Here is a 26,473-nt window from a genome sequence, read left to right on the forward strand (position 1 = left end):
TGCAAGGTCAGCACTGGGGTCTAGCTACCTGAGGGGCTTTCCCAGAAGTCAGGGTTAGGGTTAAATAGAGTTAAAAAGCTTGTCCCGGTAGGATGCCTTCTGTTTCCTTTCCCAGCAGTGGGTGGTGGCATGGGGTGAGGTAGGAGCCTGCTGCAGGTTAGCACAGCTTGTGTAGCACCCTAACCTAAAACCTGAGACCAGAAGTAGACACTATAAGCTGAAGGGGACAAAGAAATTGATTCTCCTCCAGGCCCTGCAGAAGGAACAGACCTGATGTCTAACCCTTAAGACTCTTGGAGGTCCTTCAGTTAAAGAACCTCATGTTGTGACTAAACATAAGCAAACACAAGCAAAGAGCCCGGAGCAAAAAGTATAGGGTTTAATCCAAACAGATTTTCTTGCCTTTTCTTTTCCTTTTCCCTCCTTGCCAGACTGTCCTGCTAAGAGAACCTTGCCTTTCTTCTGGCACTAGCACAAGATAAAGGAGATAAAGATTCCTTCCTGCTGCCTGCGGCTTAGAGGTGGGTGAGGTCTACAGTTTCATATAAAGAGATTTAAGGGGAAAGCATAGCAGCATCTCTGTCTTTCCTCCACCTCTTATACAGCTATGCCACCCCCCCCCATTTTTTTTTTCTGTCTGCTTTTGAATATGATTATGGGGCACTGTGATTTCTGGAACTGCAGCAGCCCTCTTGTGCCCAATAGAAAACAAACCTAGGGACAGTCTGGGAAGGAGGGAGCAGAAAGCCAGAGAGCTTAGATCCTTAATGAGTTCCTCATGTGGCCTGAATCAACCCAGGAAGCACTCTGGATTTCATGTGTGGGGCCAGGTTCTGAGGTCTTAGTTTTAAGAAGCGTAGTGGCTTTTTGCAAGTAATAGTATGTACACTGTGTCAGGTTCACAGAGCGTAAAGAATCTCTGCTTTTCTTGTCCTTTTCTCTCATGTGCTGGCCAGAGCCTAAGTGTGCTTTTCCTGGTACTTGGGTAATCTCTTCTAAACCCCGCTCCCTGCCAAGTGGCTGTTTGTCCACTATGTGACTGACCTCCACTCTGGCTGAACTCAAGCAGCCAGGCTCCCCCACTCCAGCCTTTGTCTCCACTCTCCTCCTCCAGGCAGCTGCTGAGATTTACAGCTTGCCCACCTTGGTTTTTGTTTTGTTTTGTTTTGTTTTTTGTTTTTGTTTTTCCATTAAACTCTAAAAAAAAAGTTGCCCTCAGGCTTAAACAAACAAAAGACTTTTGTTTTTACAAGAAAGCCCCATGTAACACATCTTTAAAAATAATTCATATAAGATAAACATAAAAATACATATAAAACACTGAGCTATTGTGCTCCTTCTTATTAATATGTGAACTTGTATAAACCAAAAAACAAGAGTAGCTTTTCATTTTGGTGCAGCCCTTTCAAAGCCTGAGAGGACCGGATCTAGCCTTGTTCGTCCTTTTATTCCCGTCAGTACTTCTGCAGAGAAGTTGTTTTGGTGGGTAATGTAGCATGGTTGCCCCTTCTTAGAGAAAGAAGCTAAAGGAAACCCATAAAGTTACTGTTCAAACAGGGCCCTTCCCAAGCTGTACAAGTTGTGACAATTGCCAGGGAAGAGAGACATTCTCGTGAAGATGGCAGTTTGGGCATGGGGCTCCAGATACAGCTTTTATATAAATCATCACCCACACTGGGATGAGCTGTCTAATGATGAACTTGCCTTTGAGCCCCTCACCCTTGCCCCCCAAAAGCAACCCCAATAAACTAATGGGTTCACCAAGCATGACCATTTTAATCATTAGTCTTGGTCTGTCATTACGTTAGACAGACAGGAGAGGAGCCACACATAGACAATGAAGGTAACAAACTTCTGGCTTCTGCCTTACCTTCCTGATCTGAGGAAAGGACCTATCAGCTTGGGGCAAAGATCTAGAAGGCTTTTTTCTGGGCAGTATCTGCACACACACACACACACACACACACACACACCAGCAGACCAGTCCAACACGTTCAAGACAAAGCTGGGCACAGTGGCACATGCCTTTAATCCCAGCACTCAAGAAGGCAGAGTCAGGCTGTGAGTCTGTAAAGTGAGTCCAGGACAGGCAAGGCTATACAGAGAAACTCTGTCTCTAAGTAAATAGACAGACAAACAGATGGATAGATAGATAGATAGATAGACAGACAGACAGACAGACAGACAGATAGATAGATAGATAGGTAATAAATAAAGTTATAAGCCCATTAGTATCTCTTTCTTTGTTTAAACTAACCAACAATAAATAAAGAAGCCCTCCCCCACTTTCCAGCTAACCAAAAACCCCTAAAGCCCTTCAGGTGATGCAAGACTTTAGCATCTGAGTCCCTCCCTCTGCTTTTCAAAGGGTCTTTCTGCTCTGTGCCATGTTGTACGCATGCACATGTGTGCCACCTTTAATAAATTTCTTTCTTCACTGGCTGATTCTGCCTCCTGTGTCTGAGATTTCCCCTGCTGCTACCTGTTATGATGAAGATTTTTTCCTGCCTTTTAATTCTTTAACTGGAAGGGGGAAATGAACCCAATTTAGACACCTAGAATGTAACAGTTGTGTCCTTCTGCGAAGACATTTGCTCAAGTCACATTTACCATTAGATAAGAAGTCATATTAGTATAATTTACCTCCCTATACTATTTTGCTACCTAATAAATGTAAGTGCCACAGAAACCAAGGGCTGACTGTGAAAAGAAGCTCTGTTCAGAGCAGACAGGATTGTAGCTTCTTAATTCCTGAATTTGGGATTTAGGGGATGTGCCATGAAGTCAATGCCGGATACTTGAGACCCTAGTTTAAGACTGCCTATTGCAGACTCATAGCATGGCCCTAAGTGAGCTGTTGTTTTCTCTGGGCCTCAGGTTTGCTATTGACAGTAGGGATGTGGAGAAGATGCCTATTGCCTGGCTGCTCAGGGTGTATTTAGTAGGAAGCCTTATCTGGAAGCTTGAGGCACTACCAAAGCTCAGGTCCTGGGAGCCACAGTGCAAGAAGAGTCAGTTACTTCTGTTTTCCAGGCTGGTGACTATCTGTCCCTGGATGTTGGCTCCCTCTACTGGCTCAGAAAGAAATAGTTTTTTGAGGGTGATGGTGGTGGTGGTGGTGGTGGAGGCAGTGGAGGAGGAGGAGGAGGAGGAGAAGGAGAAGGAGGAGGAGGAGGAAGAAGAGGAGGAGGAGGAAGAGATGGTTGTAGACTTCATTTCCTCCTGATTTCTTCTTCTCCTTCTTCTTCTTCTCATCTCCAGATGTGGCTGGAAGCTCCAGCAGCCAAGGCCACAGGGACTCCCATTCCTCATGGTTTCAAGAGCAGCCACAAGGAGGTGGTGTTTGACACACTGCTGTTATAGGCACTACTCCATCGGCAGCTGTACACTTGCAATGTGAAATCAGTGACTCCTGGAGTCTTCCTGCACACAGGTCATGGGTATTCTGCTGCCTTCAGACCTCACGCACCTGGGAGGAGGGCTGACCCCGGAAGGCCTCAAAGGAACAGAGAGGAACCAGTATTGAACAACATACTGCTTACGGGGGTGAGTGTTTCCAACAGGCAAACTGGCTGGATTTGAGCCTTACTCCCCAAACTCCCCTCAGACACTTGAAGCTCTCAATATTTCTGTTCCTTCACCTTTAAAATGGACAGGGGTTTGGACTGGCTGGAAGTGTGTAGACTGAGGACAGTACTCAGCACGTGGCAAGTGCTCAAAGCTAAACAAAACAAAGTTTTCTGGGCAGAACGAGAAACACAATTTATTACTGCATAAAGCTACAGTTTTCATGGTGTGGGCTCCAGGTACCGTCCCAATGAGCTATTCTTTGGACTGTGTATGAAAGGCCAGAAGCTTCTATAGCATCAGGCTAAACCAACCCAGCCTTGATTTACAGACTGTGCTTCCTGGATGAATTTAGCAAGTCATTTAATCTCTGAACCTTGGCTGCTTCCTCTCTGTGATCCAAAAGCTGATCCTTAAGAATAATAAGGAGGCAGAGGAAACTAACTGGTGTACCCACAAATAGAAGGGTTGAATGCCTCTAAGAGCTGTGGGAAAGCACCTTGTGCTTGGCTGAGTCTGGAGCCACAGTGATTATGTCATCGTAAATATGTTTTGAAAAGCTCTTGCCTAGTAGCTGAAGAGCCTCCCCAGAAGGGTTTTGCAAAGCTTTGCAAACACTCCCAAATCTTGTGTCCCAGCTGAAAGCCTGCTCTAAGCTAGCTCTCTATTGGATGAATCCTTTTGGTGTCAAATGGCACAGCTGGACTAGCAGGAGCAGTTTGGGATGTGAATTTTTCCATAGTCTCCATCTCAGGAAAGAGCATCAGTAGTCACCCACTGGTTCAAGCTAAATATCTAGGTGTTAACCTTTGCTCCCCTTTCATCTCCACCTACACCAACCCACCAACAGGCACCTCTAGATGCCCACGCAAGGAAGGTCTTCACCCCCTCCAGCCTGGGGTAAGTCAAAGCCACCGCCAACCTGTGTCCTCAGTGTCTGCCTGCCCCCAACCCTTTGGCTGTGAGCCATAAAACTCCTAAATCTGATCTGGGCATGGATTACTTACCTATAATCCAAACCTTTGGGAGGCTGGAGCCAAAGGAGCTAGAGGTTGAAGTAAGCTTTGACTACATAGTTTCAGGCCCATTATAGCAGTATGTTATCAGGAAGAAAGAAAGAAGTGGCGGGCGGGGTGGGGGGGGGGGGGAGTAGGGAGGGAAGACTGGTGGAAAGAGTAAGTGAGGATGGCAAGGGGAAGAAGCATGGGAAGGGGAGAAGGAAAACATGAAGGAGACAGGAAAATAGAAATTAAAAAAAAATAGAAATGAAATTTCAAAAGTCTGACCACTAACTAGTGCTTTGGTGCTAACCTCTGACCCCCTACCCCCCATGTGCCTTTTTACCAAGCCCAGCCACACTAAGTTCCTTCGAGAGAGCCATTGTGACCCCCCCCTCCAGAAACACCTTCCCTCACAACCATGGCATGCCATTCTTTTTTTTTTTTTTTTAGCATTTTATTTATTATTTTTATATGTAGGAGTGTTTTGCCTCCATTTATGCCTGGCACTATATATGCAGTGTCCACAGAGGACCAAAGAGGGCGTCATATCCCCAGATGGTGGAGTTCAGAGCTGTGAGCTATCAGGTAGGTGCTAGGATTCCACCCAGGTGCTCTGGAAGACCAGCTAGAGCTCTTAATTGCTGAGCCACCCTCCAGCCCCACAATTCATCATTTTAAAGCCCAAACCAACTACTGGGCACAGTGGTACACTCCTGTAACACCTGCTGCTCAGGTAGCTGAGACAGAAGGATAGCTTGGTCCATGAGTTCAAGGCCAGGGTAACACAGTAAGATCCCATATCTCTTCTTTGTCACTAAAATTGAATTTGGGTTTGCTCAAGGTATTGGTGGCTCATTCCTTTAATCTCAGCATTCAAAGACTGAGGGAGATACACTACCATAAATCAAGGCCTGCCTGGTCTACAAGGGAGATCCAAGTCAGGATTACAGAGTGTGATCCTGTCTCAAAACTACAAAAAACAAGAAGATAAACAAACAAAACAAATTAGCATGACAAGTACTATCACAGACTGATTTGAGTCCAGTTGTTCCGGGCTCCAGACCTTCCTCTATTGTAAGAGAGATCTGAGTTGGATCCAAAGAAAGCACAGCAACAGTGTCCTCCGAAGACCCCAAGGCGGCACCTACAACCCAACCCGCTGGTGTCAAACCAGTCTAGAAATAGGGCTTCATTAAGCATCTCCTACAGCTCATTAAAGCAGGTACTCAATGGCAGCAGCCACATTCAGTGTATGTCACAAAGTTCTATACTGTCTGGGTCAACAAGCAATGGTGACAGCCACCTCTGGCCCAGCCTTCCAAATACTGGTTCTGTGAGTGTTTTCTGGCTCCTTTCCACGTCTGTCTTTTGAGTTTGCTCAAACATGGCCTCCAAGTCACACCTGCGAGCTTTCTTCCCGAACCCTGTGAAGCCCATGGTGACCGCTAGGTGAGGGTCAGTCGGTCGCCCTGTCATGTCGTGTCATATCTACACCTGTCACTTCTTTGGGCTCTGAGTGCTCCATGGTTGCTTGAGCCCACAGCCTCCGCAGAAGCGCGCCTCCTGGCAAGCCAGACCGGAAGTGCAACATGCCATTCCCTCTAATCTCTGTGGCTGCAATGGCCCTCATACTTAACACCCTTTCACCTTTTGTCAGTGCACGTATCAGTATAAGATCTTACAGACTCTAAGGAGCCCATGATTCATCTGTGGTTCCCATGCCCTTGTGTGACTCTTTCTCCTTAGTGTGGGCCAGACCCAAGACTTACAACAGGAATCACAACAAGATAGATGTAATTGTGCATACGTGGCTCTGTTACTCAAAAGTGTAATGCAGGTCTTTCTTGCTATGGCTCTTTTCCCACTTGGTGAGCTGTCATAAGGTAAGGGACATGAATTAAGGTGCTGGCGCCCTCACTCTGTTGCCCTCAGGAGCTACATGTGAGTCATGACCATGCCTGCTCAGGTGTAGATCCTTTCCCAAGTATGCCTCAGAGAAGAAGCCAACCCAACCCTGTTCATATTGGTATGTGCCTTTACCCCAACAGCTGCTGCAGGTTACTACTCAGTGATAAATAAACCACAAATACAACTTGCTCTTGGGAGCAAGGACCTCTGTGTTCCCCAAGAATGAAACTTGAGAACCCAGCTGTCTGGACCACAGTATACACAGTTCAGAGACACGTGCATGAAGCAAAGAGTTGTTCAAGAAAGAGTAACTGTTAAAACCTCACGGTGTTGACAGCACTAAGCAATTCTTGTTCTCTAATGGATGGGTCCCCTTCAGGGCCAAGTACAGCTGGATAGCCTAGGACACAGAAAAGTTGAGGACTGTCCACCCACTGGGGCCAGTGGCTTCATTTTTTTGGGGCCAGCAAACTTTCCTTTTCTTCTGATAGTTCTATAAGAGGCTCCTTCCTCCTCTCTGACCTCAGCATCCAGCATGCTGACTGGCCTCTCTTCAGTCCCCTGGATCTTATGAGTACTGTGCCACTTGAGCAGATGTTATTATATTGGCTACTGCAATTGGTTCAAGATTGGTCACATGGCCACATCTGTCCAATCAAAGCCAAGCCTGAAATTTGCATATACTACAGGTCTAAGGCAGCTTTCTAGTCAAGTACTGAGTGCACCGAAGAGGTATAGAAGCTTCCATGGGGGACAGACCTGATGAAAAAGCAGCTCACAGTAAGGAAAGTAAGGTGAAGTCACGTGAACTCTAGATCCTCCCAACGCATGAAGATCTCGAAGACAGCCCGGACTGTGAGGCCCTGTCTCAAACACAGTGATAACGATCTCCCCACTGTTGACTGGATGAATGGATTATGGCTCCACATCACTCTAACCTTTTTGTGAACAGCTTTGAATTGGGTGTGGTCTCTAACAACTAAATAAGCTGTGTGTTGTGGTTTGAATGGGAGAAGACCCCTACCCCACCCCCACCCCCCAGGCTCCTGTGTTCAGTTTCTGGTGTCAGCTGCCAGGGGCAAGCCCTGAGGTGGTCATCTGGGCTCAACTTCTAGTCCTCTAAATGCTTCCTGACCACGTGAGCACTGTGACTTGCTGCCATGCCATCCCCACCTTGATGGATTGAAGACCCTTGAACTGTAAGCCAGATAAGCCTTTCTACCCCAAAGTTTCTACTTGTTGGGTATTTGATCCCTGCAACAAGAAAAAGTAATTAATGCCCCATATTACCCAAAACCTTCCATCAAATCAACAGAGAAATTGCAGTGGTTTTGTGTCCTCAAGGTCCATGTGGTTAAAGCCTTAGCCACCAGACCACAATACTAGTGGGATAGAAGGGATCCTTAGAGAATGGGGTCTAAGGGGAGGAAGTTAGGCCACTGGGGACAGAGCTTAGAGGGGTTACTGGGACCTCAGACTCTGGTTTCTGCTCCCGAGCCACGATGAGGCGAGCAGGCCTCCAGCTGTGATGTATTACAGTCATCACAGGCCTCTGCCATGCACTCCAGTTATGATGTATCACCCACCACAGGCCCAAGTTAACAGGGCTAAGGGACGCTGTGCTAAAACTGCTAAACTTTGAGCTGTATTTCTTTTTCCTTTATAAAGATGATTACCTCTAGTATTTTGTCATAATAGTAGAAATCTGATTAATGCATGTCCTGACATGGGAATAGGTAGGAGAAAATGCATAGCAAGAACCAAATAAATATTTAATAAAATACCACAGTAAATGAAGTGGAAAATTCATAGACTTTGGTTTGTGTTGTAGTTTTCAGCGTGTGTTTGGTTTTGTTGGTGTGTTAAGAAATGGCTTGGCAGAGCAAACTCTTTTAAACAATATAAACATATCAAGTGAAAATACATCAAAAATCAAGGTACCCGACAGACTAGGCCTTGAGTTTTTTCTAAAGGACCCCTGGCTGTGAGGTTAAGACTGTTTTAAAGGCCTCAATGCTGCAGCTCTTTCTGATAAAAAAAAAAATAAGTAAGGCAGAAGAGCTGGTTCTCTTTGGATTTTTTTTTAACCCCTTATTTCAAATGACTTGGGGAAGAACAACTTCTTCACCCCCCTCAACAAAGAAAGAAATTAAACTTCAAAAACAATCTACCTTACCCCCAGTCAGGGCCTGGGACTCAACCAGGAGCTCTAACAGTCAAGCCTTCCAATCCTGGAAGCTCAGGTCTCAGCTAAGGTCACGACTGCATACTGGAGGGTGGGGAGGGGTGGGGAGGTGACCCTACCATCATGGGAATTGGGTCACAGTGGGTGGAAAAGCAGAGCACACATCCAGCCCTCTCTCTGAGCCATAGGCCCGAGCGGTGAGGGGAAGAGCGAGCACTCCTCGAATGCTTAGAAAGCAATCTTTGGTTCCATTCAGCCTGTCATTCCTGGTCGAGCCCCTCAAAGTCTGCAGACTTCATAGCCAGCTGACAGTCAACGTTGGCATTTTTCTGTGTCAGTGGCCTGTTGGGTGAAGAGACAAAATGGTTAGCTCAGGAGTAACCCCGAGAATGGCCTGGCTACACGTATAGCATTCTTGGCTGGTGTCTTCTGTGAGCTCCTGCCACAGAAGAAAACTGAATTCTCTAAGTCAGCTTGCAGTTGACACCTGACAAAGTTCTGGCTAACGATGTGTCCTTGGGAAGAATTAGGAAGAGATTTAGGGAGAGACTTTGCTTGGTAGGAAGGGCTTCTCATGCTCACTTGCATGCTCATGTGCTCTCTCACACGTGTCCCACTCCCCACCCCCACCTTGAACATGGGTTTATACCTGGAGCTGTAGCAAGTATCTTATGGCCATGAAGACGCAAACACATGGACTAAGGATGGCAATGAAGAAGGGCAGAAGGCACTGGGCATATTGGCGACACCACAGCAGTTGTACCAGCCCTGGTCTGTCTCCATCTCTTGGTTATGCAATAAAAACAAAACCCTATCTGAGTTAGTATCTACCTCCAGCTAATTTGCTTTTAATTACTTGTCACTGAAAACACTTCTACCTGGTAACAAGAAACAAGAACCCTTTGTTCCTCTTTGTAAGGAAAGATGTGAGGATGCACTAGGTAGTCTGACAGACTCTGTGATCACAGCTGCTTGGGAGTCTAAGTCAGGAAGGAGATTTACAGGTTCAAGGCCAGTGTCCCCCCTCCCCCCAATTTTCTCTTTTTGGTTTTTCGAGACAGGGTTTCTCTGTAGCCTTGGCTGTCCTAGTCTCACTTTGTAGACCAGGCTGGCCTCGATCCACTTGCCTCTGCCTCCCGAGTGCTGGGATTAAAGGCGTGCACCACCGTGCCCGGCTGATAATAATTTTAAAGACCTAGAGAGTGCCTGCCTCAGATGCTTGAACTCTAAATTCAGTCTGTAGTATTGGACTGAGCTGGATAAGGGGAGGGCAGGTACACTCTGGCCTTTTGGGGAGACCCAGTGGGATGTGGGGTAAATGACTTGGGTGGTTCTACAAAGACATAAACTGCCCTGGCCCCTCACTTCTTTCCCCCTCCTGCAGCCTGCAGGCTCTAGGAAATGTGTGTAGAGCCTTTGACATTAAAATTATCTACAGAGAAGTTCACAATGTACTGCTTAGAAACTGTCTAGTGTGCTTTCCTAAGTAAGGCCATGTTAAAATTTCTTTCCTTTTGCTAAAAGAATTTTTTTTAAAGTGTTATCTTTCCTACTTTAGAGTCAGCCCCATTAGGTCACGGATGAATTGCTGGCTCCTCTTTCTTCTCTTGTGCTTTGCGTCAGTCAGTGAGGGACTATCTTTATCTTGAGTGTTAAAGATTTTCCTGACACAGGAGTCCTCCAAGGATGCCTGATTTATCACAACTCTTTGTGATCAAGGCATAGAGTCACACAACTATGCATGGTATAGATCTACCCAGAATATATTATTAAAAGAGTAAAAAGTTGTCATATTTTCACTATACAAAGCAGTTACTCTTTACGGAGTTCAGGTATACTATCAGAGAATATCCACAGCCCTTTGTAGACAGTTTCTCCTCTCTCAGCTGCACTGTGACGCTCAGGCCTCTTCAAAGATTTCTTTCAGATGTACAGATGCAGAGTCTTGCTCATCCCATCAGAGCATATAGGGAAGAGATCTATGACAACCAGGGGTGGCACTGTGCACCTGTAACCCCAGCACTTGGGAAGGGGGCAGAGGCAGGAGGATTGAGAGACTGCGGTTAGCCTAAACTCTGTCATGAGTTCCAGGCCAGCTCTGGCCATGTCGCTGGAGGCAAAACAGAGAAAGCTACTGATAAAATGTAAGACAGTGTGACCAGGATAAATTCATCTTGTTTGTAAAATACAACCATTTTTCATTAATATATGTTTTTTATGGATGGGTGATTTCTCCTTTTAAGTAAACGGGCAGTTTCGTAGTTGCTATTATAGGTTGCAGAGGGACTATTATCAAAGTACTGAACCCACTCCTTGGATGCTTTAGTAGCTTTTGAGAAGATGAAGTGAGTCCAGAGAACAAGAAGTTGGGAATTTCTGTCCAAATGGGAACAGAGGGCCTGATGCCTCTGTTGGGAAGAAGGGAGGGGAGACCACGTTGAGCCTCTCCACTGACAAACACCATTCTGATTTTGCCTTTTTTTCTTTTTAAATGTGTGTGTGTTTGTGTGTGTGTGTGTGTGTGTGTGTGTGTGTGTGTATGTACCAGCATGTGTGTGTGAATGCACATCTGTGTGTAGGCACATTCTCACATGTATCATCCTCAAGACCAATGTCTACCTCCTTTGACACAGGGTCTCCCATTGGCCTGGAACTCTCTGATTAGGCTAGGCTGGCTGGTCAGCAAGCCACAGCAATCTAACCATCTATGCCTCCCCAGTGCTGAGATCACAAGTGCGTCTTGTGCCTGGCATTTTTATGTTGGTTCTGGGACTCCCAATTCAGATCCTTTGGCTTGTACTTTCCACCTGAGCAATCTCCTTAGCACCTTGTTGCGTTACTTTCTACAGTGTAATTCTAAGCATGTAGCCAAATTAAAGCAGAGTTTGAGTGCAGGGAGGGATTCTGGCCTCAAGCATTGCCCTCAATAAGCCAATTAGGGCACAGTGGGGCCTTTAAAACCGATAGCGATCAAAGCAACTTGTGAGAAGCTACCTATGAGTCCAAGGATTAGCAGTTAAGCAATCTTCTGAGCCAACTCCTGAGCAATTTAAGATCACAGATAAGTAAACACATGGTTAATGGCAGGATGACATTTTGAGGGAGAGGAGGATGCTAGGGATCAAACCTAGGGCCTTGACCATGCTAGACAAGCAACGAGAGGCTCTTCTGTTAAGGTGTTCAAGGGCTATTCTGTAAGAAGACTAAAGCTCTGGGTACTTGTGACATTTTTAGAGCATGGACTGGCAGATCAATCATGGCCATAGGGGTCAAATACGACAAGCCATCTGTTTGTGTAGAGTCTGAAATAAAGTTTTATTGCAACACAGGCACATCTGTTTATTTGCTTATTATCTGCGCTCATGTTACAGTAGCAGAGCTGAGGGGCTGGCCACGGCTTAAATGGCCTAGAATATTTACTATCGGTCCCTTTCCAGACATTGTTGGTATATCTATATTTTATAGCCACTTTATATTTTGGCTGAGAGTTTTACCAGACTTAACTGACCTGGATTTGAGTCCCTTCTTTGCTATTCTCAGCTTTAGTACTTGGCTTTCGTTTTCCTATCACAGAATGAGGCTCACCTCAAGAGTGCATGAGATGAGGCTAGGAAGTGCTCAGCAGAGACTTGGCACTAAGCAAATACTCAAGTTGGTGAGAACTTAAGCGAAACACAAGACACCCAGCACATGGAGATTTAAAAGTCTAAAATCTATACATAGCACATAAAAATCAAGAAATAGTGGCCTTTGAAAATCCCTTGAGCAAGTTGGGGGTAGCACACTATAAAAGACTGACTGTCTCCTGAGCACTTCAACACTGCTGGGTTTCCTACCAGCATCTAAAAAGATCATGTTTCTCCTGTCAAGATCCACTGGAGACAGGGGCAGGGGGTAGAGGGGAATCTACAGAGTACACATGAGCCACATTCAATGTGCTAAGAAGCACATACTGTGATGAGCAGGGGAGCCCAAGGGAGACTGTGGGACAGCAGCTTCCCAACTCCTGTACCTCCCTGGGCAGTAGGCATGGCAACCTGACTAGTGAGCTTCTTTTCTCCTTTTGTTTCCCTCCCTCCCAACCCTCCTAAACTCTACCCCAAGTTGGCCTTTGCCAACTAAGTAGGCATCTTTTTAGAAGAACTAGTAACTGCCTCATGAAGCTACGACAGCAATGAGATGAACTCTATGGGTTATGGTCGAGGGTAGCAATGATGCATGTATGTATGCATATATGTATGCATACATGCATGTATGTATGTATGTATGTACTATGAAACTCTACTGCAAATGTGTACCTGACATCTAATGCCTATGAGGACCTGTGAAGAACATCTATCTCTTATAATTTGGCTGCTAGACACTAAGTGGGATTAGAGTTATCTGTGTGCATGCCCCAAATGGCCAAACGTTAAGTGTCCCATGGACATGTATTTACCTGAGAGAAAACCAGTAGCTCATGAGGCAGGAGACCACCAGATAGGACACCATGGCTATCCCTGACATGGCAAGTGATACGAAGCCCAAGCCACAGAGGATGCAGAGCAGTGAGAGGCCGCAAACAGAGATGACCAGGCCTAGGAGAAGAGCATGATTAGGAGGTGTCTTTCTGTGAAACAGACTGAAAATGAGAAGACCCGGGGCCAGGGGATTTAAAGTAATGACAGCTAATTCAGATTTTTTAAATCAGGAGATTCCCCATAAAAACTCACATTCTGACATTTAAAATAGCAGTAAGTTCAACACCTGAGTAGGCCTCAGCTTCAGGTGTCAATTGGCTGGCCTCTGACTGCCTCCATTCCCTACTGTTCCCAAACTGTATTACCTTTGGGGTCTCTTTGTGCATTTTGTGGCCTGTCCAATTTGAGGCTCATAAGGAGTAAGTCGTGTCCCAAATCACAACTATGGTGATGGACACTTATGGAACACAAAAACCTGTGCTTGAACTACTCTGACAAGCTTCCTTGGACCAGAAAAGTGGATTCTTTGATAAGAATGGCAGATGTTCAATAAATACTTTCCACCCACCTTATTGAGTTACTTCCCAGTAACATTGGGCTGAGTACCTTCTAGTAAGCTGGCCCCCATGAGAGCACCCAGGGAGGTGAGCACCACGAGGAGCAGGAAGCCGCCGACAGGGATAGCTGACATGGTAACAAACATCAGCACGGTGAGAGCCAGGAAGGGATGCCTGTCCAGGTAACAACCCACAGGAGACTTCATAAAGGCAACCACCTGCAGACAAAGGACAAAGAGCCAGGGTTGAGAGTTGTGTCTGCATCGCAGATTGAACTGGTCTACCCAACCTGTGAGAAGTACAGTCAGAGACTCACAGGCATCAGGGCAAAACATCTCCCAAGACATGAGGCACCTGACAGCAGCATAAGGCAACTGTGGCAAGGGTGGCAAGTGTGAGGTTCCCACTAGTGTCAAGTCCTGTGAGAGGAGGAAAGGTCATATCACCACTCTCTTGCCTAACACACACCTTCTCGGAAAAACACCCCCTTATGTGTGCAATGTGTGCACAATGCTCCTACTGCTCTGCAGCTAACATTCTCATGGCTGAGGTCACCAAGGAACAGAGGAGATAAGTCCTAGCTACTGAGCAGCACTCAAGAGCTTATTGAAGATGTAGAGCATCAGGCCCCGCCTGGCACTGGTTGCATCCAACTCTGCTTTTCAACAAGAGCACAGGTGATTTGTGTGTATGTTAAAGTGTGAGATGCAACGGACTAAATGGCTTATTTGGAGTCACCCAGTTTCCAAGGGACAAAGCCTGCACATTCAAAGCTAAGACTTTTATGCCACACATCAGTGTTGCTATGGAACCAATCTGAACGTCATAGTGGGCCACAGTCATGCTTCCCCTTTTAAACAGACAACAAACAAAACATTGAAAAAAACAGGAAACACACAAAATCCATAAAAACACAAAAGCAGAAACAGTAATATACAAGCAAAAGGCCAATAAGACAAAAAAAATGCTCGAAGTATTATGAAATTAAAAACATCTACAAAAATACCATTGAGTCCATTTCACATTGGCCATCTACTGCTTGGCATGGGACCCACCCATAAATGTGGCTTGTATACCCAGTGAGACTCCATTGGGTAGGAGTGGGAGCTGGTGTGCACTTGCCCCTCTCAGTGCTCAGATGCTGTCTAGCTTGAATGTGTGCAGGCCCTGCACATGCAGGCCACAGCCTCTGAGTTCATATGTGCATCAGCCTTTGTTGTGTTTGGAAGACTCTGTTTCCTTCAACTCTTCCATCCCCTCCGGCTCTTAGTGTGACGCCCGCGCCACCACGGTACTGAGTTGAGGACGAGGAACTGCGGATTTAACTCATACACACACACACACACACACACACACACACACACACACACACACTAACACAGCGGGTCCTTCGTGCTAAGAGAGCAGCAGCCACAACAGCAGCTGCGGCAGCGGTTTATTATGCTTGTCCTTTCAGAGTCCAAAGAGCCTTCTTATAGGCAGCAAAACAGGAATCCTTCCCCCAGGTGAAATCCCTCAAGAGGTGATTGCACACAGGAGGAAAAGTCTCGAGGAAGGGAGGGGCACGTTCTCAGAGCAGTAAACATGACTAGCTAACCAAGATAAACACAGCCATGGAAGCTGCTAGAAACAGGACATGAAACAGTAAGACAGGCAGGCAGCCCAGTCGGGCCTGGTTCCTACATCTTAGAATCCTTTTGCCTCCTCTCCTATGTAGCTCCCTGGTCCCTGAGGGGAGGGGCTCAATGAAGACATCCCATTTACAACTGAGTATTCCAAAATCTCTCATTCTCTGTACCTTTTCCAGTTGTGGGTCTTTGAATTAGTTCCCTTCTACTGCAAGGGATGTTCCTCTGATGATGGCTGAGTGAGGGCTGATCTATGAGTATAAGAGAATGTAGTTGGGAGTAATTTTTTTTTTGCTGTTTCTTTAGCAGAACAATAGTATTTGCTTCCCCTCCCCCCCCCCCAAGTCCTATGGCCTATCTAGTCTAGGTGTTTGGCCAGTGTCAAGCATGGGTTCCATTTTGTGGAGTGGGCCCTAAATCTAATCACAGAGTGGTTACTCCCACAGCAGTTGTGCTACTATTGCACCAAGGTATCATGCAGGCAGGTCACAGTTATAGATTACAGGGGTTAGAGCTGGGTTGGTGGTTACTTTTCTAGAGGAAGGTTTTTTGAATGATAGAGTCTTTCAATGAATGGATTTTAATGCCAGTAATGAGGAGAGTGAAGCCCTAAGACCTGAGAAGGTTCGGGGACACTCATCCTTGTGGAGTCGACGGAAATCAGCTCTGTACTAAAGCAGCCTTCTCCGTGGAATTTGGTTCCCCACTCCTGAGCCTTGGGAAGAGGGTAGCCTGTTCACTAAAGCGACAAATGTTGGGTGGGTGCTGAAGGCCTGGGAGGAGGAGGATGAGAAAACCAAAGTGAAATATATTATATGAAAACATTTTTCAGTTAAAAAAATGGTGGAAACTGGAGCTTCCTCCATCAAAAACTAGCCCTTCTTGTGTTTTGTTCTTTAGGGCATTGGAGGCCAGTTGCCGAAACAAAGTGCTCTTGTTAGAAAGCACCTCTTTCCACCACAAGGAGGTGGTTGTACAGGCACCACCATCCTAGCTCTTGGAAAGCAGGGGCAGGTGAATCTCTGGGTTTCAGGCCAGCCTGGTCTACAGAGTGAGTTCCAGGACAGCAGGACTACACAGAAAACCCCTGTCTTGAAAAATAAAACAAAACAAAAGTGCCTCTTTCCAAACCACATCCATCCAAATAATTCTAGTGGTGGGAATTTGAGGCCAAAGTAGAAACCAGAGAGTTTATAGCTCAGGTAATGGCACCCAAGCATGGCTCGCCTTATTTACACAGATAAAGCCATCAAAGAGCCACAGCCATTGTTCTAGGCCTTCAACACAGCCTCCTCTTGGCAAATTTCACTTCCTGGCACAATGCCTTCTGGCCTGCTGCCTTCTAAGATCTTGCAGTTCGGCTGTGTAGCAACAGGTAACTCCAGCAGGAATCTCCTGAAAGCATGCTACCGCACTAAGGCAGGGAAGGCGAAAGGGAGAAAGTATAGCTTTGGAACCAGCCAGACGGCAGTCTTGGGCCTGTCTTAGGTCTTGTAGGCTCTCCATGTCTGGTCCGTGAACATCCTTAGCAAATGTTGCCTTGGCACCTGACAGGCTCACCTGCCCTTTTTGAATCCTGATAATTAAAAGAATGTCTGGAAGCCAGGCACTGGGGGAAGGGAGCCAGCAGTGTTCAAGGTGTCTGGCCAATGAGAAACCAGCAGAGCAGCCACACATGGCCAATATGACAGTGACAGGGCCTTTTCACTGATACTGAATTCAGTGGGGGAGGGGGGTAGTGGTGAGGTGGGGGGTGGGGAGTGGAGGGGGTTTTTTAATTAAATTTTGTGAATTCTGAAGAGACATCAGCTATTTCCCACAGAAATCGGATACCTGAATTGAGATGTGTTTGAGGAGGAAAGAAAAAGAAAGAAAAAAGGAAACTTAGGACATATCATTAGTAATTTCTTACAGCTACAGGCTTAAATTATAGTTTGGGATATATCGGGTTTCCTGAGCTATTTTATTAAAATTAATTCCATGGTTTCCCTTATTTATTTTTAATTTGAGACAGACTATGCAGCCCAATCTAGCCTTGCACTAGCAATCTTCCTGCCTCAGCGCCAGAATGCTAGAATAAGTGAGAGCCACCTCCCTGACTCATTTTGTTTAAAAATAAAAACATTTTAATAAAACCCCTTAAATCGTATATGTGGCTCAAATATATCTATTGGAATATATAAGCTTTATCTCCAGAGAAAGCTAGCTAAAATAAGAGGTAAATTGAGAGCATGTGGCCAAGGTGTGACAGACGCAAAGGAGCAATTTAAGTAAGATGAACCTGGGATGGGTGTGCAAGAGGCTATTAGGGAGATTGGCAGGAAATCAAGTAAGAGTATGAACGGCCAAATCTGGGCCAGGGGCGGAGGGGAGGGATGTAGCCTGAAGGTTAAATGACAAATGAGAAACCAATAGGAACTGAGGACAGTTTGACATGGGGATTCAAGAAACAAAAGGTAAGACTGTCCTACTTCAAATCCTTTCAGACCTTCTTCTGAATCTGGGCTCTAAACACCCCCAAAACCGGTCATTGGGAAATGCAAAGACACTATTTTTAAAGAGTGACAATTAAGGCAGGAATGCTGGCACATTGATACAGCTCTAATTCCAGCACTTGGGGGGGCTGAGGTGAGAGAATGGTGAGTTTGAGGTCAGCCTGGGCGTTCTATTGAAGCCTTATTTTAAAAGGGGGGAGGGTAAATGTACCACAGTTTCTTTATCCATTCTTCTACTGAGGGACACGTAGGCTGTTTCCATGTTCTGGCTATTATGAATACGGCAGCTATGAACATGGTTGAGCATATGTCCCTGTTGTGTGGTAGTGCATCTTCTGGGTATATTCCAAGGAGTGGAATATCTGGGTCTTGAGGAAGCCCTATTCCCATTTTTCTGAGAAAGCACCAGATAGCTTTCCAAAGTGGTTGTACTAGTTTGCATTCCCACCAGCAATGAAGGAGTGTTCCTCTCTCTCCACATCCTCGCCAGCATGTGGTGTCAGCTGAGTTATTGATCTTAGCCATTCTGATGGGTATAAGATGGAATCTCAGTGTCGTTTTGATTTGCATTTCTCTGATGACTAAGGAGGTTGAGCATTTCTTTAAGTGTTTCTCCGCCATTTGATATTCCTCTGTTGAGAATTCTCTGTTTAGTTCTGAGCCCCATTTCTCTCTTGGGTTATTTGGTTTGGTGGTGTTTAATTTCTCGAGTTCTTTATATATTTTGGATATTAGACCTTTGTCAGATAAAGGGTTGGTGAAGATCTTTTCCCAGTCTGTAGGCTGTCGCTTTGTTCTCTTGACAGGTCACCTGCCTTACAGAAGCTTCTCAGCCTCATAAGGTCCCATTTATTAATTGTTGACGTTAAGGCCTGGGCTGTTGGTGTTCTGTTCAGGAAGTTGTCTCCTGTGCCTATGAGTTCCAGACTCTTCCCCACTTCTTCCTCTAACTGGGTTAATGTCTCTAGTTTTAGGTTGAGGTTCACTTGGACTTGAGTTTGTGCATGGTGACAAATAGGGGTCTAATTGCATTTTTCTACATGTAGACATCCAGTTAGACCAGCACCATTTGTTGAAGATGCTGTCATTTTTCCATTGAATGGATTTGGCTTCTTTGTCAAAAATCAAGTGAGCAAATGTGTGTGGATTCATCTCTGGGTCTTCAGTTCGATTCCATTGATCCACTAGCCTATTGCTGTGCCAGTACCGTGCTGTTTTAATTATTGTTGCTCTATAGTACAGCTTGAGATCAGGTATGGAGATTCCTCCAGTTAAAAACAAGGAATTTCCGAAATTTGTGGACAAATGGATTGAACTAGAAATTATCATAATGAGTTAGTTCATCCAGAAGCAAAAAGAGTCAAATGGTATATACTCAGTTATATCAAGACACTAGTCCAAGGGGTACGTCCCCATGAAAAACTTTACCTAACAGGAAAGTGGGTCAGAGGAGAGGACATCCTATTGAGACTTTAGGTGTGAGAAACCTGGGAGAATGAGGAAATAGAAGGATCCAGAGGGTCCTGGAAAACTACAGGCAGGTCTGGGCCCTGGGGTCCTCCTCAAACTATGGCACCAGCCAAGGAAAATATAGGCAGTAAACTTCGAACCCCTACCCAGTCTAGCCGATGGACAGGACATTCTCCACCATTAAGTGGAGAAGGAGATCTGACTTTCACACAAACTCTGGTGCCCCATATTGGACCATGTCCCTTGGATGGGGAGGCCTGGTGGCACTCAGAGGAAGGATAATAGGTCACCAAGAAGAGACTCGATACCCTATGAACATATACTGGGGGAGGAGGTCCCCCTCAGTCACAGACATAGGGGAAGGGAGTAGGGGGGGACGCGGGAGGGAGGGAGGAATGGGAGGATACAAGGAATGGGATAACAATTGAGATGTAATATGAATAAATTAATAAAAATTAAAAATATATATATATAAAGGAGGAGGGGAGGGGAGGAAGGAAAGAAGGAAAGGAAAATCAGTTCCTGGCACCAATAGATTTAACCATTTGCTGATTTGAATGAGAATGGCCCCAAAGGCTCAGATATTTGAATAATTGATCCCACTTAGTGGCCCTGTCTGGGTGGGTTTATGAGATGTGACCTTGTTGGAGGAAGTATGTCACTAAGGGCAGGCTTTGATAGTCTAAAGACTCACAGCATTACGTCATTGCTTTCTGGTTTCTGCCTGTAGTTCATTTGAGATGTGAGCCCTCAGCTATTCCCGCCACCATGTCTGGGTGCCATGTTTCCCCAATGTGATGGTGACAACTCTTAGCCATCTGGATCCATCAGCCCAAATGAAACTCTTCCTTCTGTGAGTTGCTTTAACCATGGTATTTCATCACAGCAACAGAAAAGCAACTAAGACAAAGCTGTTCAACACAGGACTTGCTTTTCTCTGAATTGCTTTTCTCAAGAACGGCCTTGGTCAGGTCACAGTGTTGTGGAAAGAGACAGCATGGTTCATCAGCATCTAACAGGTATACTCATTAAACACAGGTTCAAGGTACCTTTTCAATAGCCTGTCTCAGTGAGTTTCCATCTTGCCAAGTGCAAAGCCAAACCAGGCATGGCCAAGAAGGCTTACCAACTTCAGCAGGTGAGACACAGGAGCCATTCCCAAAGTGACACCTTCTTCCAACAGAGGAAGCACGGGGGCTTTATTCAGAGAGCCTACACTTATCCATATACAACAACACTTTAGGGTAAGCACGTTCCTGAGCATGCTCAGTTTAAGAAGGAAGAACAAACAGATTTGGGGACATGCTCAGCTCAAGGTCATAAAGGACATGTTCTAAAGCTTAAAAAAAAAAGCAGACAATAATGAAAACAGCAACATGAAGTCCTCTGAGCATGTCCTTTCCTCTCCCTCTCTTTCCTAATTTGGATGCACATGTATGTGTGACACATTTGAAGGCCAAAAAAATAAATAAATAAATAAATAAATAACCTCAGATGTTCCTCAGCCACTAGCCACATTTATTTTGAAACAAGGTCTATCACTGGCTTAGAACATACCAAGTAGAGTAGACTGGCAGGCCACTAAGGCCCGGGGCTCCATCTGCCTGTCTCCACTCCTGGAGCTGGCATACAAGTATAAGCCATCACTCCCGGATTCTCTTTTAATGAAGGTTCTGAGAACCCATCTCAAGCCTCAAGCTCTTCCCCTGCTGACCATCTTCGCAACCCCTTTCTTCCGTAAGTTTTAATTGAGGAAAAGCAAAGGCTCCTTTGAAAGTATGTCAGTATAGGGGGTTTAGGGCTTTTCTCCTAAGTGTGCCTGCCTGGCTTAGCAGCTAACACTTCAGACGCTCCCTATATCTCTTCATGTGTTTTCCCCTACAAGGTTGCAGGACAGCTGATGAAGAGCTAACAATACTCAATTCCAAAGGTTCGAACATCACCACTTTTCACTTTGCTAACAACAGAGGGTCCACGACTGGGGACAGAATAGGAGAGGGTTCAGCATGCAGTGGCACACCCTGCAATTTTTCTTCGCTAACCTGGAGGTAGAGATGGGCCTCCTACCCATGCTTTACTGAGGTGGGCTGCACTGAATAACCCAGGATGCTAGACTGGAGAACATGGCACCATCATTAGCCAGGCTCAGTGTAAAAGCCTTCTCAAATGGCATCTGAGATAATCCTCACAGCAGACCAAGGCCTGGTGCTGCTCATCCCAGATAAGAGGAGCTGGAACCAACTGAATTAATGGACCCAAGGTCAGACAAAGGTGATTTATTTATAAATGCTCTCTAACATGCGAGCTTGCAGAGTCGGGGCCACGTGGTCAGGATTTGTGACACCATGGTTCTACCTAAGGCTATTCACAGCCAGGAAAACTCTACTGTGAGAACGGAAGGCAATTGTTTCTTATATGAGAAGGGCCCAGTGAACAGGGGACAGAGACAGCAGTCAGGACCATTACACAAGTCAGGGGCACTAAGCAGTAACAACTGCTCCCAGATTACACTCTGCTGGTAACCCACCCTCTCATGATCTGTGTGTCTTCCTCTGCCCTGAAAACTCCCTCCCATAGTAGGAAGACGCCCATAAGCCACATGCATTTCAAAGGAAATCAAAGATCCCAGTCCAACAGCCATCTCCACAGCCTCAGGTGGATGTACCAGCCAAACCCTTTGTTTCTATGAATAGGAAATGGAAACTTCTAGATCTTCAACAGGTGCAGGAGATGTGAGGAAAGGAGGGTACGAGCCTGGACAACCATGTTTGCCCACATGAATGGAAAAGTCAAGGAATGTGGCCTGCAGAGTCCGGGAATGCAGCACTGCAGCCCACGGAAGAGGCCATGTTGAGAGTTACGTCTAGCCCCAGTCACCAGCCTGACCCTGGTTTGCTCTAGTCCTGAGATAGGCCTGCTTTACTCCTCCCATGGCTCCTGAAGAAGGCTCAGATTCTCCTAAAGTCTTGGATCCTACCTCTTTGCTTGCTTAAACCATCTTGAGTAGGTTCCTCCTTCTTGAATTCTAGAAGTAAGACAAAACTTAGCCATGTATTCCAGACAGGATGGAGCAATTTCACGCCCATTCTAGTCTGGGTCCCTATCTAGTCTCATCTCAAGTTCAAAGAGCTCATTAAGTTGTTAGGAAAGAGCACAAACTACATGGGGGAAAGAAACTGCCTACATTTCCCACAAATTATAGTATGTCAATCTGATGTCCTTTGTTGATGTTCTAGTGCCACATGTAAATTATTCTGAAGACTCACACTTTGGTATGAAAAAACAGCCCCCATACCAACTGAAAATAAAAGTACACAATTACTTCTGCTGTGGTCATACTATTTTTTTTTAATTTAGGTAATTTATTCAGATTACATCTCAACTGTTATCCCCTCACTTGTATTTTCCCGTTCCCCCCCCCTCCCTCTTTCACCTTATTCCCCTCTCCTAGGTCTGTGACAGAGGGGATCTCGTCCCCCACCATATGGTCACAGCCTACTAGGTCTCATCCTGGTAGCCTGCTTACTCTTCCTCTGAGTGCCACCAGGTCTCCCCACCAAGGGGAAGTGGTCAAATATGGGGCACCAAAGTTCATGTCAGAGGCAGTCCCTACCCTCTACACAACTGCGGAGAATGTGCTGTTCATTGGCTAGATCTGAGTAGGGGTTCTAGGTTTACTGTATGCATTGTCCTTGGTTGGTACAGTAGTTTGAGCAGACACCCCTAGGTCCAGATCTGCCAGCCTTGATGGTCTTCTTGTAGGTTTCTAGGACCCTCTGGATCCTTCTATTTCCCCATTCTCCCTTACCTCTCTCATCTGGAGTCCCAATAGGAAGTCCCAGCCCCAATCTCCTGTTAGGTGAAGATTTTCAGGGGACATCTCTGTTGCACACTCACAATTATGTAAACATTGCACACTGAAAGGTCAGAAGCCTCACCCAGATCACCACCAAAGTGTTTGTTAGTGACAGTGACTCCTGCAGACATAATGTCCTGAAGCCTGGGTCCCCAGCTGCTGGTGCTGGTTTTGGTGCTTGTGGAAACTATAGGAGCTAGAGCCTAGTTGGAGGAAGAGGGTCACTGGGGGCATGTCCTTGGGTCTACATTTTACCCTATGTGTTCCCAAGGTGATCTGTCTCACTCCATGTCTGTCTATGTCCACCACACCCCCTGCGTCCTGGCAGGCATGATGTGGGCTCCTTTGTCTATCCTGCTCTCTGTACCAGGATGGTCTACAACCTTGAGCCAAAACCAAATCCCTCCTCCTTTACTTCTTTCTCAGGTTTTTATTCATCAAAGCAACAGAGAATCTGATTGAAACAAGCGAATAGGTGCTTTGCTTTCCCTCTTCCTCCAAAATGACTCTATATTAATATAACCTGTGGGCTCGAGAGGTGACTCAGTGGCTAAGAGCACCCACTGCTTTTGCCAAGGATTAGATTTCAGGTCCCAGAACTCACAGAGCAGTTCACAATCCCTGTAACTCCAGTTCCAGAGAGACAATGCCCTCTACTGGCCTCTTCAGTAACTGCACACATGTGGTGCACATACATGCATTCAGACACATACCATTCAGCACACACATACACATCACATAAATATTTTTTAAATGACAATTAACTTAATTTAATATATAAAACTTGTAGAAGAAACAGTTCCATCTCAAGACCACCTGAGAACATCAGGCCATAGTCAACTGACAATTTTCCCACCTTTCTGGGAGTAGGCTAGCCTGATAATTATCTAGCTCCATCCTAACTCCAGTGCATGCAGCTGAGCTGTTGAAAGGCAGGATAAGAAGAAAGTCCATCTGATTTGGAATGCCAACCTCAGAAGGTAGGTATAAATATTAACTAAGACATGCTAAATGCCTGGTACAGGGTTAGTAAGGTCTCAATCAGGTTAATAGGTAGGCAGTTAGCTCTTATCCTCTGCAAGTCCCATGTTTGAGGATTTATTTTTTTTTCTACTCACTTAAATTTATCTCTAACCTGGATCAGTCCTTTGAGCATCTTAGATGTCAGGATTGGGCCATCTGACAAGAATATTCCCAGGTTGTTATGGTTTGAACCTGAAGTTCATCTTGGCCCCACATCTGAAGACTCCGCCCTCCACCCATCTTCCCCCACAACCTCGTCCTGGGCCAAGCCTTTAGCACATGAGCTTTTCTGGGATACTGAAGAGCTAAACTATTGTACAGTGGGCTATTTAATGCCACAAAATTCACATTTTTGACTTTCGGTTAGCAATCCCACTATTTAAAATACATACATACTATCACCACCAGTATCTTTCTGTTAATGTTCCTTATGAAGAAAATGCATGTGTTTGCTTGAGACATGAATTAGCCTGCTGCTAGCCTTAAGCTCAATGTGAACAACCAACAATGTACATTATATTGATTAATGCATCTTTCCAGAAACACACCTAAAACAAGGACACAATACTGATCTGTTCACAAAACCACTGCGACTGGAAGCTTGAAGGGCCTGAGGCATTCCCTGTTTACTACGGAATCGCGGCTTGTTTGGTGTTTGCTAATCCAGTGTCCATGATGATCTTGCACGAGTCATGAAAACGAACTATAAACGCGCAAAGGCCATGAGGACCGTCCTTCCTGAGCTACCTCATCAAAGAGCCTCAGACAGCCAATGAAACAGCTGCTTGTCCATTTGAAAAAGAGCCTGGTAAATTTGGCAGTATGCCAAATGCATTCTGAAGCAAGCGCAAAGAAGGACTCTGTGAAGCATATGGCTTTAGATGGCAAAATGTCTGTTTCATAGAAGCTGGTGACGCTGTGCTGTCCAATAGAGGGAGGAAGTCACAAAACAGTTTATATCACTTTATATGCATACACATTTTTACATGTACTTGACATAGACGTCTAGAAAGACATACAACAAAATGTTAATAGCATTAGCTTTCTAGTACTGTTTACTTTTTTTGTACTGTTTACTTTTAAATTTTCTTTTTTTGTGTGTCTATGTATATAGAATGTAAGAGCATGTGTGTGCCTTCATGCATGTGAGTTCATACATGCAGTGGTGCCCACATGGAGGTCTGAGGACAACCTCAAGTGTGGGCCCTTGCCTCCCACTGCGTTGTTTGAAGCAGGGTCTCCTTGGGTTTTGCTTTGTTGCTGCTGTTTTGGCACTGAGCAGACAGAATAGTAGGCCACAAGCTGTCTGGGACCTTGCTGCCTCCACCTCCCATTTTGCCATAGCAACAGTGGAGTTATAGAGATGTGCTCCTACACGCATCTTTCTGTGAGTGCTGGAAATTCAAGCATGTTCTCACCATGGCCAGACAAGAGACTCGCCAGTTGAACCATCTCCTCAGTTCTAGCATTCTATTTAAATGCTGGAAAGCATGCAGAGGAAAACAATAACGATACATAGGCAAGAAATACAGTATCTCAAATCTCACTGCACTGAGTGACTGACTGAACACCAAAAACACTGCTAATTTACATCACAATAGTCCTATAAGGGTAAATTACGGTCTAGGTTTCAGAATTAGTTCGAAAAGAAATGAAAAATATTTTCTTTTCCATTAATTTTTATAATGGCTACATGTCAAAATGACACTATTTTTTAATATATTAACTAAGATATATTCTTAAAAATAGCCCATTGCTTTTTGGTACTTAGGGTTAGGGCTAGGTACTAAAAAATGTTAGGGTACCTGCGACTCCAGTAATTTCTGCTGGATGATGGATTTCTAGTGGAACACAAAACTCAGATCTTAAACTAGGTATTGGATGGCTCGTTGTCTTAGGGGAACAGGTGAGCCAAAGTTTTCAAAGGGAAGAGCACTGTCTGCTGTGCGGACTGCGAGTGGCTCCCTTAGATCTAGCTGGAAAGTGGCAGGTGCCACGGAGGGCGAGTATCCAACCAAACTCTGCATTATACGGAGTATAACTGGAAGTGCTCTGCAGTACCCTGCGACTTCCAGGAATCATCCTGAACTTGGAGGTGCCTTGAAAATCATCTTGCTTCCCGCTCCCCTGCTGCCCCACTCCCCTGCTGTCCTGTTGCCTTGAGTGTCAGATGCTCTAGCAGCCACAGTGAGCGTGGATATGAAGGTCACAGTCCAAGGAAGATCACCAACCTACTTGTAAATTCCTGTTTGAGAAAGAAACCATGCCCTGCCTTGTTAGGACCAGGGTTAATTCGGTTTCCCAATGTGGATGGCATTGGACA

The 26,473-nt window shown here is 45.5% G+C and overlaps 1 protein-coding gene and 1 long non-coding RNA gene across 5 annotated transcripts in view; one reads left to right on the forward strand and one right to left on the reverse strand.

The window, feature by feature from the left end:
• LOC311592971 lies at positions 1 to 9,006 on the forward strand. The gene is made up of 2 exons (XR_014777555.1): positions 1 to 3,130; positions 3,167 to 9,006. It is a non-coding gene; the product is annotated as an uncharacterized lncRNA (long non-coding RNA).
• Positions 8,228 to 26,473, reverse strand: part of LDAF1 (lipid droplet assembly factor 1) — a 20,738-nt gene continuing 2,492 nt past the window's right edge. For 2 of the 4 annotated variants that reach the window (XM_084773910.1, XM_084773911.1), the window contains exons 3-6: positions 13,728 to 13,896; positions 13,100 to 13,238; positions 9,311 to 9,446; positions 8,228 to 9,003 (exon numbers count right to left, since the gene is read on the reverse strand). In XM_084773910.1, the coding sequence (XP_084630036.1) occupies positions 8,974 to 9,003; positions 9,311 to 9,446; positions 13,100 to 13,238; positions 13,728 to 13,896 (474 nt within the window). In that variant the 3' untranslated portion in view covers positions 8,228 to 8,973. Of the gene's footprint in view, positions 9,004 to 9,310; positions 9,447 to 13,099; positions 13,239 to 13,689; positions 13,897 to 26,473 lie in introns of all 4 variants that reach the window. The other 2 variants (XM_084773912.1, XM_084773913.1) reach the window with 2 other exon arrangements.

Source organism: Acomys minous, assembly GCF_964271855.1.
Source record: "Acomys minous genome assembly, chromosome: 2".
In the NCBI taxonomy this organism is placed as follows: domain Eukaryota; kingdom Metazoa; phylum Chordata; class Mammalia; order Rodentia; family Muridae; genus Acomys; species Acomys minous.